Source organism: Molothrus ater, chromosome 1 (assembly GCF_012460135.2).
Source record: "Molothrus ater isolate BHLD 08-10-18 breed brown headed cowbird chromosome 1, BPBGC_Mater_1.1, whole genome shotgun sequence".
In the NCBI taxonomy this organism is placed as follows: domain Eukaryota; kingdom Metazoa; phylum Chordata; class Aves; order Passeriformes; family Icteridae; genus Molothrus; species Molothrus ater.
This window is the reverse complement of record NC_050478.2, coordinates 52,932,851-52,950,289: the sequence shown is the minus strand read 5'-3', so window position 1 is coordinate 52,950,289 and position 17,439 is coordinate 52,932,851. Positions and strand designations below refer to the sequence as shown.

The following is a 17,439-nucleotide window of genomic DNA, read 5'->3' as shown; positions in this document are numbered from 1 at the left end:
TCGCGGAGAGCCGGGATGCTGTGCAGGGAAGGATGGTGAGAGAGGAGCGGGAGGGCGGCCCGCGGGTGGGTTCCGCAGGCGGGCGGCCTGGGGCAGCGCCGGGCGGGCGGGCGGGAGGAGCGCTGAGGGGCGGGCCGGGCCGGGCCGGGCCGGGCGGCGCTGCCGGGCGCCCGCCGCGGCGTGTGGGTGGCTCCAGGCGGCCGGTACCCAGCGACAGGCGGCGAGGTGGGAGGAGGCTGGCGGGGCGGAGGAAGAGGAGGAGGGAGCGCGGCGGTGCAGCGGGGCGTATCAGCCGGTGCTGGACTATGGTGCGGCTCGGCGGGGGCTGACACGCCGGCAGCCCGCCCGCCCTTCCTCCCTGCCGGCTGACAGGCACGTGTGGGATGTGAGACCTGCCCTCGCCGGGGGAGCATGAGCTGTGCCCAGGCCGGCATTGTCCAGGTACGAGAGGCTGCTGCCGCCCGGCCCCGGGTGAGGGTGGTGGGGCGGGGGCGGGTGCTGTCGGCTCCCAGCGGAGAAGTGCGAGGCGGGATGGAGCTGGTAGCGGCCTCGGCTCCGGGAAGGGCCCTCCCTGGGGCCGGCGGGATGCGGTGGCGGGTCGTGGGTGTGCGCTGTCACCGTGCCCGGCTGCGCGGTGCCGCCTTTGTGCCTCGGAGGTCCGTGCGGGATGGGAGCCCCGGCCGTGGCCGCGAGCGCTGCCCTGGGCGGGGGGCGGTGAGCAGAGGTCGCTCTCCGGGGAGCTCCTTGGGCCCCGGTGGGATACGGGCTGAGCCGCCGGCCTGTCGGCTGAATTCCACTAGCGACCAGATAGTGTAGAATTATGATGAGCGACGTGCCGGCGGGGATTGACATCATTTGGGGATGTGGATGCACGCAGGCGGTGATGAAGAGTCCCGTGCCGAATTTTTGGTGGTTATGTCCTTTCCTTGTAAAAGCAGAAGCCCCCAGTTTTGGTTCTTGGCTCCCTGACAATGCAGCAAAATTTAAAGCACGAACTGCTCCCCCCCCACTCCCCCCCCGGTGCTCTGTTGCTGTAAGCCAATCTTGTGACTTCATATTTTGGTTATTACCTTGTATTATTATGTAACAGCATTTTTTTTGTTAGCAATTAAATAAAATAACTTATAAGTATGTTAAGAACATTGCCCTAGCCTGTAGCATTGTCAAATGCTACGTTTCTCATTTTGCAGCCTGCATAGATAATGGGTTTGCACTGACACGGGCAGTACAATTCATTTTGTTCTCTATTGCATCGTTTCCCGTGTATTTTTCTGTAGTTGCAGAAGAAATCACTTGGCTTGGGCTTGGATTTTTGCATCCTGCTGTTTGGAGCTGCAGTAGTGCTTTTTCTTTTTTTTTTTTTTTTTCTTTTAATATATATGCTGCACTCAGCAGAAGTGCGTAGTGAGACTGTACAACAGTCAGTCAGGCTGTGCTCCTGTCCCCGTGTTTACCAGCACCACTGTCGTGTTCTGTGGGGCACCTAGCCCTGTCTGAACAGGGCAGCAATTAGGGGCAGGGTGCTGCTGTGCCAGTGGTGGCACATAGCAGGTGGTCAGCTGTGCCTTTCTGATTAGTGCTCATGCGAGGATTGCAGTTATTACAGTAATTCATTTTGGCTTGGGGATTCATTTTGAAAATTTGGATTTTCCACTAAGAAGGGATTATCATTTCTCTGTGTAGTACGTGTGTTTTGTGAAGAAGTGGAGTACGGTATGTATCCTGGCTGCTCTCTCTGCTTCCCTTCTGTCTGTCTCTGAAGTGCACACCCAGTTTGGACAACACAGGTGCAATGTTGATTTTCATGCTGGAACCAGAACAAGATGTAAAAGGCAGCACACACTTAGTCAACCTACACCACTCATCCTGTCAATGCAGTCTCAGTCTAGTACAGGGGAAAAGAGTATGTGTTCTTACAGAGGAAATGTGGGATCTGTTTACTTGTTTGTTTCAGGGGGGTGAGCAGGGAGTTGGGTCAGAACAAAGAGTGGTTGATGGCCAGCAGTTGTGAGCAGCAGCAGCATGCGAGTTAAGAGTGGAGGGCATGTTTTGTCACTTGTGTGATGCTATCGCTGATGTGTTTCTGACTTAATGTGACCTGACCTGTGGACTCCTAAACTTTTGGTGTCAGTCAGCTTACTCATTTGAAACCAGAGCAGGCCAGAGCATGAACTGATCCACTCAGTCATTTTATCAGGAACTATCAATATCTGAATGTGATGCTGATTAATTTGAAAGCAAACTGTGTCCACATGCTCAGAACATCCTGAAGAATTCATCCCAAGTCCATATGCTCTGTATTTTACGTGCATTCTAATAAACAATATGTCCTTACTGTTTTCCAATAAATAACTGGCTAAGACTTGTTACTGAGATGCATTTTTCAGTGGCTTTGTGTTTCATGTACATGGCATGCGATCTTGCATCCTTTGCCATTGTGAGATAATCCCTGTGAAGCTTCGTGAAGTTTTGCACGTGCTGTGTCAGATGCTAAGTAGCATTCATTCAAGGTAGTGCTAAATCCTTCTCCTTGTCTCTTTTTGAATAGTCTTCTTACAAACAATGCAGTGACTTGGAAAAATAGTGCGAGTGAAATTTAGCTTATTAGCTGCCTTTTGAAATACTGCAAAAGATGTGGCTGTGGTATTGTGGGGAGGATTCAAGTTGTGAGAGTGATGGTGTTGGACAGTTGGTGTTGGGCCAGGAGCTGTTCTAATAAAGAGGATAGGTTACCTGTGTTTTAAAGCTCTTGGATCTGCCTTGTGGATACAGGGGATTAAGGTTGCCCCTGTAGTTTCACCTCTGAAAGATGCTTGTAAAAAATACCCAGCAAAACAGCCTCCTCATTTCCATACCAGTTGCAAAGTTCAAACAGAAGGGCTTTTAGTAATTAAAAAAAGCAATTCCAAAATATCTTCGTTTGTGATGATAGATTTTTCCAGAGAATGTAACTTGTCCTCATTATGACTTTTGATCTTTCTAAATATCTCTATGGTCTTATGTCTTTCCCTATGTAGTTTCCTCCAAAGTTAGGGGTACCCACAAAGCCTGGCTTCAGCATGCATAGATCATAGTCCTTGTAGGCCTCTAGAGACAGGGAGGAGAACTCAAGCTTTAAACAAGTGCTCTGGCTCACTTTCCCTTCTGTTCTGTAGATGGGGTGCTTGCCAGCCTAAGCCAAAATTACGCTTTTGTGAGCAGTGCCCCAAACAGTTCAGCTGGGTGTCCATATGTACTTTACATGGGTGGATGATGCCTGCAGCTGCCACAGCTTTCCAGCAGGTACAGCTATGAACCATCATTGCACTGGGAGTCACCATCACCTCAGATGCTCCCTTGCCTCCAGTGGCACCTGTGCTGCCAGGAATGTTGCTGTAGCGTTGGCTGTGTCCCTCAGACTGGCTTGCAGCAGCTGGAGGATGATCCTGCCCATACGGGTTTGTGTATCTGCCTATTAGCAGGAAAGGGAATTGTGACGCCCCCTTTTCTTCAGGATGTCTGTTGTTTGTTTACACTCAGTGGCTTTCTCGGTTTTGGCAATAAGGAGATGAGTCAGTTTTGCTTCTGTTTAAGGCTTTTTTTACCCATTTCTCCAGTAACATTTCATGTGCTCTTGTGATTCTGCAGTGGCTGAATGGCAAATACTGCAGGCATTTGGTTTAATTCCTTAGAAGTGTATTTCTATTGGCCCTAAGATACCATGACCATTAATTCTAATAAAGCTTAAAACTGACTAGATCCTATGTACTTATGCATTTGTCCTAAAACACACAATACTTTGTTTTCTAGTGGTAATCTCAGAAGGGTGGGGGTCATGCAACTCAGAAAAAATAAAAGTGCAGCCAGTAGCAAAGGGCAAGTTATGATGCCACCTACTTTAGTTGATTTTTTCCAGCTGAGATTTGAGGCCAGCAAGATGCTTAGGATTAATTAAGAAGAAATGGCAAGGTTCTTTGATGCAGGGAGCCCAGGGTCATTTTCCTTACAGTTAATGAATGGTGGCTAGGAAGCTATATAATGGGCTTGTGATTCAGTCTTGGCCTTTTTTGGTCAGCTGTGTCTGACTAGGGTATCCTGTTGTTAGCTCTGAAGTAGGAAGTTTGGGTTCTTCTTCTCTCCTTAGGAGATGCTGGGACTGTCCCTTGGCAAGATGATGTACTCAATCTCAAATATTTATGGAAAATGGACCAGAAAGACAAGTCCAAACTACAGGTGAAACGGGCTGTTGTCCCGGGCAGCAGACGGCTGGGGGCAAGTAGCTGACTGTGGACTGCTTTTGATTTTGCAACAGGGAGGAGCTGGGTTGAAGCAGGGCAGCAGCTGAGCAGGGTTCCCTTGCTGCAGTACCTGTTGCAGCTCCCATTTGTCCTCTCCCTCCAGTGGCGGCAGCAGCAGAAACCACTGTCAGCTCTTCAGGACTCTCCCTCCCCAACTTTCCACTAATAATCTCACCCTCCTTTTCCATGAGTTCAAACAGCCTTAGCTTGATACCAACTCCTCATCCTTTAGTCCAGAACATTGCCTATAATGCAGATAAACTGTGAGCTGGCTTGGGAGCCACGGTGGAGTGATAAGGCAAGCCGTTTCTCTGAGATTCTAAAACAGGGGGAAACCCCGGTGCTTGTGTTTGAAATCTCAAAGTCGGTGATCAGCCGTGTTCCCCAGGGAATCGCTGTGCTCTATTGTATTGTAAAGTTCTCTGAGGACGCAGCAGTGCAGGCAGCGTTCCCTTGCTGCAGAGCAGAAGGTCTGTGGGAGAGAGCGTGTGCACAGCAGTCAGGAAACCTATTATTGAGACCTACGCTGAGGTTTCATTTTATGCATTTAGCAAAACAGGCTTGCTCTTTCACACTTTCCAGATATTTTTATATTTCTCTGCAGATGCTTGTAGAGCACCAACATTTGTTTGGTTTCAAGCCTGAATTAAAATTCCCAACCAATGTCTGGAGGCAAAATCAAAAAGGCAAGTATTTCTTCCAGAATTAAAATCCATTTAAATTTGAGAGTTGTTAACCCATTAAATAGCAATGGAGTATAGAATATATCTTGGACTGAGTCACTTGTGTTTAAAATGGAACATGCTCTAAAAATAAATGGTTAATTGCTTCAGTGTAGTCAATACGGAATTTAGAGATCACTGACGGAGTGATTTGTCATCCATCTCCATAGCAGGAGTCATCTGGGAAGTCTGTGATGTTGAGGGCATTTGTTTCTATTACTACCTTTTAAAGTAGTTTTGTTAATGACCTCTTGAACACTAGGACTGAAATGTGTCATGTGGTAAAATTAATTTTTCCATTTTATAGGAAAATGTGTGCCATGTGCACCTTCAATTGCCAAATCAGGTTCCTCAGGTCCTAAAATGCATGGTTCAACAGGCCTGTCTGTTTTTTTTTTTTTGTTAAAGGAAGCAGGAGCCTGCTGTACTTCTGGTGCAAACCAAATGCTTTCACACATCTCCATGTAAAATTTAGGATGGCATCCTGCAAGCTGGAGAAGATCTGATGTTGTGCTACTCACTGTATACAGAGAGGAGGATTGGTTAGGAATAACTCCCTGAAACATGTGTAAGCAGAAGAGGTAGAGCAGGAAAAAGTCTGCTTTTCCCAAGGGTAGGAGGAGAGCAATAGAGAGGGGGAAATTCTTGATAAGATGGTCAAACAAATAATTATTTACTGTGGTTGTATGGAGCAGGGATGGGTCAAGGAGCTTCTCTCTGGATCTTAGGAGTTGCTGTGACTTTTCTTCCTCCCCAAAACAAACTATCCTGCCAAAGTCTGTCTCTTTGGCAGCATGTACATTACATGTTATACAGATTTTGCTAAACTAGGTAAGAAGCCTTGAAGTTGGGCATAATCCAGATTTGCATGTGAACTGTATGCCTGTTATAAGGCTCCTCCTAAACTCTTTGAATTGCAGTCCTTCTAGCTGGACACAGTAACTCAGGTGTGTGGGACTACCTGTCTGGGCATCTGGGCACTATTACAAGTGCTTGACAAACTACTGGGATGAATGTGATTATCTGATGTCCCCAACCTGGGCATCTTAAAGTAAGAGATACTGTCTTATTCCAAGGTCTTAATACAGCCTCAGGAAAATTTAGATTTAGCATTCACATTTTAATGCAGAACATCTGTCAAGTATTGGGGTATTTGTCAGTTGTCTTTAATGATGTGTTAAAAAAAGCCATGTAAGAGGCCCTAGAATTTTTAATTTAAAAAATATATACACTTTTCTTCAATGAGGTATGTTTCGTGTGCAACTGCATGATTGCCTTAAGAAGACAAATAAAACACCAGATTTACTCTCTGCAGCCACATCTTGATTTAAATAGCAATGTTTAGTTGCTACATGCTTAACCATGAAAAGTGGGGTAAGCAGATGAAATATTTAATCTTGGAGTCAGAACACAGATTTCCAATATGATGCGGTTCAAGACTCATGAAATGCCCAGTAGCCATTGGGTGGTCTCCTGTCCTTGTTTGCAGGCACATGAAAGATGTGTAGAAATAAGGAGTAAGGACTGTCCACAAATTCTTAATTTGCCTAGTTTGACTGCACCATGCTCTCAAGTGGTAGCCAATGTGAGGCCATGATTCAGAAACATTACATACGTACCCTGAGTCACAGGCAAGCCATGATGCTGAGATAAAGTGTTACTGAGTTTGGTTTGAGCATTGAGAATGAGCAATGCTCCTTCTAAAGTTATTTGGAACTTTTCTTGATGAAAGACAGTGCTACAAGGCCTCTGATTATTTTATTTATTTATTTATTTATTTATTTATTTATTTGTTTATTTATTTATTTACAGAACTGAGTGTCATAGAGAAGCTAGCTGTGTCCTGTGCCAGCGTGAAGCACTGACATTTCTTTCTCATTACTTGAGCAGCAGGCTAAAGCAGAAACAGCCACAGAAATCATTACCCAGACCAGGTATTAAGGACTAATGAGCTGAACTGTATTTTCTTCTCCATTTCTTAGGCTAGAAAATTATTTCAGTAGAGAAACACATGGTCCTGTGGTAGACCCCTTTCCAAGAGCAAACACTTTGGTGGCTTATAAGGGTCAGGCTACCCGATTTACCTTCCTTTTTGTTTCCACTGCCTAATGTTCCTTAAGGATTTTGCTTTGTGTGTGAAATTATCCAGTTTTTATGTGAACAAAGCTCCCAGTAAAGAATAAGATTTCTCACCTGACTCAAGACAGCAGTTCTTATGTTGGTCAGGAAACTGCATCCTGGTGTAGAACATTTCCCACTCTTGAAATTTGACTTTGCCTTATTCTTTCATGCTCCTCAGAACTGTCACTCTCAAAGAATCCTTGCTGCATATATTCAAAGACTCCCTCTCTGCACATGTGTTTTCATTCTCTTTGATAGTCTGTTTTCCCCCTTCTACCTCCTGCCTGCTCAAGAACCAAGTGATTGCAAAGTACTGTTCTTTGCAATGCAGTTTGCTGCACAGGTAGCATTGGTCATGCAATTTCATGTTTCAGATAATTAAAACATGTTTAATAACTCAGACTAATTCTCCATACCCAATAACATAATGTAGGCTAAAACCTTAGTATGTGTATTTGAGCAATTATGTTAGGGCATTTAATTAAAAACATGTATCACCTAATTGTATGTCTCTGAGTCCTTAAATATTGCTATCTTTTGCATGGTGCTGAGAGGCTACTTGCTTATCATAAGGTGCTTAGGGCAATTTACAAATTAGGTTTTACTGTTGCTGGGCAGGGAATAAAGAAGTTTTGGGATGTGGGAACAAAATCACAAGCAGGAAATGCAGCAAAACTGTAGCAAATGTGTGGAGAAGTGTTCTGGGTGCCTCTGTGTGTTCAACTTGGCAATTGAGTTATTGAGGTTTGTGTAGAGGTGGAGCCTACAGTGTGTGGAAGAAGACAGCATCTTCTAGAAAAGGAATCTAAGGAGCAGCTGCTTGACTTGCTTGTTGGAGCCACATGGTAATTTTTTGACATGTGGGCCATATTGTCTTATCCATCTTGGAAGATCATCAGAAGCCCAGGGAAGTTGCTGTGGTACTTCTAGAAAGGGGCAGGCTGCCCTTATGCCTCCTTTCCCTTTCCCAACCCGCCCTGTCTGCAAAGGTGACTTTTTAAAGTTTGGAATAGAGGCAGTGGCTCAGGCCAGGCTCCCTGCAGGGTTTTTTCAACCTTGCACCATCACGATCTTTCAAAAAACCCCTAAAAATGTCTAAGGCTCTGGGTGGAAATGAGTAACAACTTCCCAAAAGATAGGAAAGAAGTTGCTTGATTACAGCAAAAGGATGATGTAGTGCTGTGGGGGAGAGGTTGTATGTTTAAACCTCTGTTTGGAGTGGGAATATAAATCTTTCTGGTAGAGCCTCTGCTTCTGTAAATATTTTAGTTTCCTAGTTCTTATAAGGATGATTTTCTAATGGTTATAAAATGTGGATTTTGTGCATATGTGTATGTATTATTTGTTGGGAAGAGGTTTGTTCTCCAAGTTAAATATATGCCTGGTTTGACCTATTTTTTCCCAACCTAGTTCTGCCAGCACTGCATGTGCACACGTGATGTTTCCTGCTGAGGGAGTCCCGCTGACCTTAGAGAGACAAGGCACCTTAGGAAAGCTGGTGTGTAAGTGGTGGCAGTGGTAGTAGGCTCAGGGTTTGCATGAGATGGGCTGTCAAGCTGGCTCAGCGAGGGGAAGATGAGAAATAGGGTGTTTGAGGAGGTGTCTGATTTAACAGCGAATTATCTGGCAGCTCGGGAAGGGTCGTGAATAATATGCTTGGCTGACTTGTGACCTTGTCACAGCAGGTCTGAGATGGACAGGAGATCAGTCTACTTGATGGCCTTCTAATAACTCACTGAAAACCCAGTTCATCGGCTTTAGCTACCTGGACCAAAAAGGATATAAATGCAGCATTGCTAATCCAAATAATCCTTGTGGGACCACGAGAGGGGGCATCCACATGCTGAAATGAAAAGTGATAAGAGGGCCTTAAGCAAATGAAGATCTAAGCTCCTAAGTGTACACGGCATATCGTGAGCTTACTAGCTTATATCCAGGACACTATAGCCATGTTTCAGGCAGTGCTGCACCAGAAAGAGAGGCATGACAGATTATCTTGAGTTGGCTGCGTGAGACTGGTTTATGTGCAGGGCTCTGCTGTCCCCAGGACTTTTATTCCCCATGTAATGAAGGCAAAAGTAGCTTGCTGCATCTCTGCCCCCTCATGTCATTGTGCCCTGGATTAAATGCAAAACTGGTTAACAGTGCCTGAAGGGAGGCAGGTCCTCAAAAGCAGGAACTCTGAACTGGTGTGTTGGATAAGGCGTGATGTTCCGGGTGGAGCTGCCCTCCCCAGGCAGGGTGTTACTATTTCTCTTGTACCTGATTTAGATCGAGGATCTAGATCTGAGACTTTCCAGGAATGTGTCCTAACAGGCAGGGAGCTTCTCTTAAGTGTGTATGAGTATGAGATGTGCTTTACATGCATCTGGCCAAAGTTGTTGTGTTCTACATGGAACATTTGAAGATTCATTGAGCCAGAGAGCAAGAGGGAGCATAATTCTGCTTCAATGGGTAGAGGGGGAGTTTGTGTGTGCCTTTGCCAAGAGCTGGTTCTGGTGTTTTATATGCAGAGTAGCACGTGGGTTGTCAAGACTGGTGTTTCTGCGATGCACAGGAGCAGAACACAAGGTTCCTGAATCCTCTTATGCTGAGAGCAGGACTCAGTAGCAGTGAGTATCATTTTCAACTTCAATGCCTAAATTTTGCATAAGCCCCATTCTTTTGATCTGGCCCAGAATATCTATGTTCAGTCTTAGTCTTCTGAACTGTTTTTATTCATGCCTCAGTGATGCATCCAGTGGGAATATGCATGTTCATTTGGCTTGTTTTATGCAATAGTTTCTTCAATGGAATCCTGGTAGCTAATGGTGAATATGAAAGCTTTCAAATATGAATTCCCATGTAAAGGGATACTGGTGTAATTCAGTCAGAGCTTTGATAAGCTGCATATCATATGTGATAACCTCAGAGGACCTTGGATCAGAGCCTAGAAAGTTGTTCGGCTCACCTCTAAATTTGAGTGAGAAGATGGAGAGATTACTGAGAAATGCTTTCCCAGGTGCCCCACTCAGCCAAACCACTGTCTTTCCATAACCACTTTCCTTGATTCTCTTTTCATGGATTCTGATAGATGGTAGAGTGGGAGGGAGACTTTGTAGCTGCAGAGGTCTCAGTTGGACTTCATGCCAATTCTCATTAGAGGAACATAGTTAAAACTGCAGTTCATGAATAAAATAAGTTTGCTCCCTCTAGGAGCTTTTGAGGGTTTTTTTTGTGTTTTCTTGTTTCCCCCCACACATGTTCTTTAAAGGAAGCAGGAGGTAAAAAACTTTTTCAGCCTAAGTCAGCAGGCAAATACTGCATCTGCTGGAGGTAGCAAGTCTTCTGCATAATGAACCAATTTTATGTAATTGCTGTGGAGGAAAAAAAAAAATCCTGTTTTAGAGCAGAGAGGGCTGGCATTGAGAAGACTGTTTCAGAGACTGCTAACCAATTCTGATGTTCCTCCAGTGTTCATCCCTGCAATGCTGTCCTGCTGGGCTTGCCCAGCTTCAGGTGTGGTTCAGGAACTTGGAGCAGCCCTTGGCAGCCCTGCTGAATGCTGAGTCACCGGGAAGAGATGGAGATACAAATAGTACTCAGATCTGTGCAGCACTGTTGCATTATTTGCTGGAAACTAGAGACCCCCACAAATCACAAGCAAGTCATGAGTCGTTGATCAAGATTGGTGAAATAATTACAATTCTCATTTTCTGATAGATAGCTGCTTGAGTAAAGAGCTGAATTTGTGAGCTACTATATGAGCTACCATGAAGCTACCTACCAAGCCTCTTAAACCACCCCCGTCCATCAAAAACTCCATATATTTTTATTTGCAGGTATTTTTGGGGAATATGTGTCATTTATGTGTAGACATTGCATCATCCTTGTTTTGATGACTCCTTTCTTTGGATTCTCTTACTCCCAGTGAAGACAGGTGACCTGGCAGGAGCAAATCCAATACACTGCGAACATGCAGTATAATTATCTTCTGGAAGTAGTTCTGGAGCATGCATGTGTGGGAGGAGGGGAGGCATATTAAGTAGTGAAGCTGCATGAAAATTTGCCAGTGGAACAGTTTTCTGTCAAAAAAAAATGCTGTTTTAAACAGAATCAAAATGTTCCTCATGAGAATGTGTTTGTGCTGCAGCTGGCAACTGTTCAGAGGATCTGGAGCCCTGCAGCCTTGTTTAATGATCAGATCCTGTTGGGAGAGATCAGACATGGAGGTGTGGCAAGGTGGTGGTTGTTGTTATGTTTCAGCTGTAAGGAAAACTTCAGAATGCTTCGATTTCCCACAGTGCAGAGAATAAGACTTGACCTACCCTGCCATTTACTTATACAGCCCTTTCTTAAAAATTATCTCCCATCTCCAGTGCACATCATTAAAGTGCTGTACTATTGTATTTACTTCATGGAAGCCTGGGGCCCATGTCTCAGCTTACGCCAAGTTCGTTTAAGTCACTGATCTTGCACTAGGGATGCATTTGGCCCATGAGGTCTTAAAATAACTGTGGAAATATTCACTGCATATTTATGTGGGACAGAGACCACACAGATTTCTCAGTTTGCAGTTTTCTAACGCTTGTGCACTGGAAAACAAAAACACATCGGTGAGGGAAGCCCGTCCACCAAACATACAGAGTTGCTTTTTGGCTTGACAAGATCACCTTGAACAGGATCCCTGCTCCCTTTTTGAATTCAATTTTCCCAGGTTGGATTCAAATGTTATGCTAGTGAGTTTCTCTTTTCTTCCCTCCTGACACTGCTGGGAGCAATTTTTTTTTCTTCTCGTTATCTCAACTTCCTTCCACCTGACAAACACCTTTTTTATAGCTGTTTGAGCCTGTGTTTGGGCTTTCAAGCATCTGGTGCAAACTAAGTATAGTGCTACTGTTTGGCCCCTCCTGGTTTCAGTGATATTGAGGCCTTCTTATTTTTGTTTGCAAAATGGCCTGTATTTTGACACAGTGGGGTTGTCTTAGGATACAGAAAAGGCCAACTCTCACCAGAGTGTTCAAAAGTGGTCCTCATCAAGGAGACAAATTTTGGCTTCCCATCTTGGCTTCACTTCTCTTGTGGCAGTCAAACTAGCCACTAGTGCGATGGACAGAAAAATGATGGCTTCAATTAAAATCTTATACTTTTGTGGTGATTTGTCTTATTCCTTCAAAGACCTTCACTCTTTGCCTTCTGGATTGCTCTGGTGTGTTGAAGACCATCCTCCAGCTGTTTAGTCTGGCAAAACATGAATGTGGAAAATGCATTTCTTTAGTGTGACAGTGCATTTTTTTGGCAGTTGAGCAGTTCCTTGTTCAGAAGAAGCTGCTCAACAACAGCAGTTTGTCGTCTCCTAAGATGAAGAAAGGGCCAGTTAATGAATGTTTTTAATATCCTGAGATTATTTCTGATTCTGTTTAGTTAACAAATTCCTTGTGCTTGTTTGCTAGCCCTTGCCTTGCATCTTGTGTGTACAATTACCTTTCAGTCTCCCCCTGGCCTGGCACCTCTTCTGCTGGATGGGGGATTGGAGGGTATCTCTGCTGTGCCTCTGCTTCCCTGGTCAAGGTATTCACATAGCAGGAGGTAGAACTAATCTTGAAGTGCTCTATTAGCTGGACAGAAATTGGAGGTGTCAAACCTTTAGTCTGTTGACAGATGATGCAAAAGAGAATTAAAAGAAGTTTTATCGCTGTGCTTAGTCTTTTTCTAGGCTGAGTACAGATAGCCAAGTATACATGTAGGAAAAAATATTTTGAAAAGTTCTTTCTGTTTCCTTAGAAGTGTTCTGCTGTCCATGGACAAAAATGGGAATCTTTCAGAGATCCTTGTCATGCTCTGCCACAAATACTTAGCTATTTTCAGTGTATTGACCCAAAATTTTCAGGTACTAAATGCTCTTCTAGCAGGGATGTGATCCCCCATAGGAATGTTATGTCAAATCTGCCATCCAATCATCTATGTTACCTGCATTCTTCAGGCCTCGCAGTTGTTTGGGGCTTTTTTCTTTTTTAGTTAATTTTTTTTTCTTAAAGGGAATTTTCTGTATTTCAGTCTGTGCCCATTGCCTCTGGTCCTATCACTGGTCACCACTGAGAAGAGCCTTGCTCAGCCTGCCTCACTCCATTCCACCAGCCGTTTATGCACATTGATTAGATCCCCTTTGAGCCTTTTCCTCTCCAGGCTAAATAATCCCAGTGCATCTTTCTGCTTCTCTAGCCACTCTTTTCTGCGTGTTAGTCATTCCCTTGGGTGAAGACATGCATTTGTGTGCCTGCATGGTGAGCTGTGTCAGGGAAGTGACCCGGGTTAGAAGTAACCAGTTATTTTATGCTGTGTGTTTTTAACCCAGAGTGAGGTCTGCTTGGCTGTTCCATGAAGGCTTATGGCAATGCAAGCAAACACCAGCAAAGACAGGGAATAAGAAGTGGGAGGAAGGCAAGGTGTTTTGTTGCAGTGTGATGCCATTTCCTGTTTCACCTATCCCAACCCCCTAGGTGTGCCAACCTCTCCTTTCCCCTCCCCCTGTCCCTGGGGCTTAAAAGGAGACGGGACCATGCAGTCTGGATTCTCTTGGGAGCTGTTACAAGATTCAGAGTTCTGTCATCCTGGAATAAAACTCTGGATTAAAACTCTACGGCAGAATCCTCTCCTGTTGCTCTTCACCGTTGCTGGAACCTTTTCCACCAGAGGTAAACTGAGTTCCTACTATGCCTGGATTTATTCCGAGTGCCTAGCTGCAGCATCCAGCTGGCCAAAGGTATCTCTGAGGTGAAACACCACAACTGCCGCCTTTGGTCCAGCAGCAAGGGTCAGACGCGGCCAGGCACATCCCACCTGGTAATATTGGGATTAATATTCCATAGTGTTTCTCCTTGTGGAAGTGTCAGTTTTTACTGGCCTAAAGTGTTTGTGACAGTCGTCACCTGGGTGGACTGTGAACAGATGTGAAGGCCTAAGGGTAAAAATCTTTGGTCTAGACTTACTAAGGCAATGGAGATGGTGTTTTGCAGGGATTTTTGTCTGCTGTGAGAAAAAACATTTTTCTGTATTATTTCTTTAACCTTACCCCAACCATTTGCTGCTCAGAAACTTTAACTGCTTGAATTTCTTTGGATTTAGTATCTTACAACAGAGATCTGCTCCATGAAATCTCCTCTGCATTCCTTTCAACCTATCTATACTTCCATTGTATTTGAAAATGAATTTCACAGCTCAAGTAGCTGTTGCATTAAGAATCACTTCCTTTAGGATGTTGTGAACCTGATTCCTACTGCTTCCTCTCCTCTCCCCTCCCCTCCCTGCCCCTTCCCATGTGAACTTCCTATCTTCCCTCAGCTGTCTTTTATTCTTCCCTGAACTGTCTCTTAATCTTCTCCTCTGCCTTCATCTTTGGTACCTGTATACCATCCTGCTCCTGATTTGTCACCATTATACTGTGCACTCTATTTAACAGATATTCCTTTTGCATTAAATCCCATACTAATTGTCTTCTAACTCCAATCCTCTAATGCACAGCTTTGCATCTTGTGTTATAGCTCTGGGTATCTTGTGTGGTCCTGTTCCACTGCCATCTCATTTGGATACAATCCAGTTTCTCATATGTGACCCCTTTCTATCCTTCATCTCCTCCTCCTACAATATTTTGGTCAGGGGCTTAGTAGTAGTATTTTATTTATTTATTTATTTATTTATTTATTTTAATTAGACCAAATTTACCTCTGCTCTTGTGTTACTGTGGAATGCAATTTTCTGCTTGTCTTTTGACAAAAATCTTTGTCCATGGTTTGGTCATTTTTCTCCTTTTGTACGGTAATCTTAACGTCATCAGCTTTCTACAAGTTAAAACTCTGCTGCGAGGGCATTTTTCTCCTCTACTTCATTTTATTGAATCACAGGTCAATTTTTTTGTCTATTGATCTTATTTTTATCTCTGTGGACATGCTTATTCTTATAATAATGCTTATTCTTAACTACATGTTCTTGTGCCCTCTGCCTCTTCTTTTGCTAGATAATTAACATGACTGAAGTACTTTGTTTTTGCAACCAAGTCTGGCAACTCACTTCAAGCTCATTGAGCCAGTGATAGGAGACTGCCTGATGACTTTGTTACTTTCTTCCTTCAGATCCTTCCCTTTGCTGCTACAAAATGTCCATTGCAATAATAGCTGTGAAGTGCTGCCGTGTGTTCGTCTTATCTGTATTATGTTTTAGGGGTTTGGGTGTACAGACACTGGATGATTCACTGCTCAGTGCTATACCTTGTATTTCACAGAATTGTGTCTCATAGTTGTCATTTGTGAGACAATTGCTTCTGATGTTTCTGACATTTTTGACTTTGCTTTATTGGTAGGTGAAAAATTAAGTCTTCCAAAATGCAGAAGACCTCAATGAGTTCTGCTCCAGATTTTCATGCACAATTAGTTTATTGGGATCATTATGGCTCTTAGAGGGTACTGGGGATTCCTGTTCATTTTGGTGGGTGTTCTGGGGATCTTTCTCCCATTGCTGTGTTACATATATCTCACCTTACTTTACCTGTCTAGAATTGAGCCCTTTTGTGCCAATGGAATAACAGTTCTTTGTAGTGGGTAGAAGGGCTTGGGATGAACCATTCTCTATTTTAAGATAAGTTGTAATTTCCTATGTCTCTCTCTCAAGGAAGCCTCAATGCAAATTTAAGCAAAACAGCTAGAGCTGGATGATGCAAATCTCACCTCACATCTACTACAGGTTTGTTTGTGTCAATACAAGACTGGAATTTCTGGTCAGTATTTCTGGTGGTAGTTCATATTATAATTTCCTTGAAGCATATGTTGCTCAAATAATTTGTGTCTGTCTCTCTAGAGAGTTTAGTTTTGCTTTAATGGAGGGGCTGAATGTCATTATGTTCAGTGGAAGGTGTCACAAGCAATAATGATTGATTCATAATCACCTGCACAAAACTAGGTACAGCAATGGTAATTGCATATCCAGACAGTAATTCTGTCTATAAGTGTTGAAAACTCAGGTGTTGGACTCCCTGCCAATGGAGGAATTTTTTAGGCTTTTGATGTGGAGACTTTCTCCTATGAAATCAGTATGCTTACAGGGTTCAAGACTTTCGGTGTGTGTAGGTTGGAATTGTACTGCTGGAAAGCTGAAATTTTTTTCCTTGACTCTGTGACTACAGATACTGCAAACATTAGGAAAAGCCTTGGTTTTTATTAAATTCCCAAAAGTGCTGCTCTCACTAGAAGGTGGTTGGACTTGGGGGTCTTTCTGCCCAGCTGGAAAAAAAACCTCTGCAACTTTGAGGTAGCAAGAACCAACAGGGTTTTTAATATTGATTTGGGGTGGTTTTCACTTGGCTATGCTTCACTTTTTCCTTTATATTCTCCTAAGCCTTGTTATGTGGCCTTTTAGATGTTGTTTCTTTTACAAACGTGAACGTTACTCACTTAAGAAGAAAATCCTTTCATCTTCTCTGGGGGTTAGTCAAGGGAGAAACTTTCTACCCCATGAAAGCAGGGTGAGACTGTCTCTATTCTGAAATATTAAATAATCAAAGGGAAATAATACTCTGTGATGATACCTCAGGGAAGATTTAATTAAGGAAATGAAATTGCATTAAGAGTGACCTATTGTGGACTGCCAAAAAGCCAAAAGATGAGGGAGACATTTGTTAGCAATGTGTGCCCATTGGTAGGAGCTTGTGCAGTGTACCAAGCCTCTTGTGAGATGTGAAGCACAACAAAGTGTCTGAAAGCAGTGTTTAACTATCTGATTGATGGAGGTCAGCACTGCAGGGAGCACATCGAGTCTGTGAAGTGACTCCCTGGTTCTGGGAATCAGGGCTGGTTGAGGCATGTGGCCACTTGTGTCTCTGCTACTTCATACTAAAGAGTTGCCTGTAGTTCAGAGGTATCACTTCCAACTTTCACTGGCTAAAAGGGAGCATGACATCAGCTGTGCCAGCCTCCTGTGGAATTGTACCTGGAGCATAGTGGGTTAGTTCGTGAGGCTTAAGCAGATTTGTGTTGCTTTAAATGAATATGGTTAATTTTTCATGCGTGCTGGCCACAAGGAGTTTGGCACTGGCTGAACCCTGGAGATGGAAGGGCAGTGACCTCACTGGAGAAGGTCAGCCGAGGGGTGGAGATATATGTGGGATGGCAAATTTTAAGGAAGCAGCAAAAGGTCTGTCTCTTGGGCCAGGTCTAGTAGAGGCATGAAAAGAAGTGGCTCATGTCTTCCCTTGGTGTGACCAGGTTTTGTAGAGCTCAGAGCTGTGCATTGGGAAGACTGCATCCATGTTCTTCTCTTGCCTCTACAGATGAGGATTGTCTCTGGATTCA

The 17,439-nt window shown here is 44.0% G+C and overlaps 1 protein-coding gene across 8 annotated transcripts in view; it reads left to right on the top strand.

Moving 5' to 3' along the window:
• The first annotated feature begins 259 nt into the window (after nucleotides 1-259).
• Nucleotides 260-17,439, top strand: part of HECW1 (HECT, C2 and WW domain containing E3 ubiquitin protein ligase 1) — a 251,754-nt gene continuing 234,574 nt past the window's right edge. For 6 of the 8 annotated variants that reach the window (XM_036406662.2, XM_036406656.2, XM_036406655.2 and 3 more), the window contains exon 1: nucleotides 261-441. In XM_036406662.2, coding sequence (XP_036262555.1) covers nucleotides 412-441 — 30 coding nt within the window. In that variant the 5' untranslated portion in view covers nucleotides 261-411. Of the gene's footprint in view, nucleotides 442-17,439 lie in introns of all 8 variants that reach the window. The other 2 variants (XM_036406661.2, XM_036406663.2) reach the window with 2 other exon arrangements.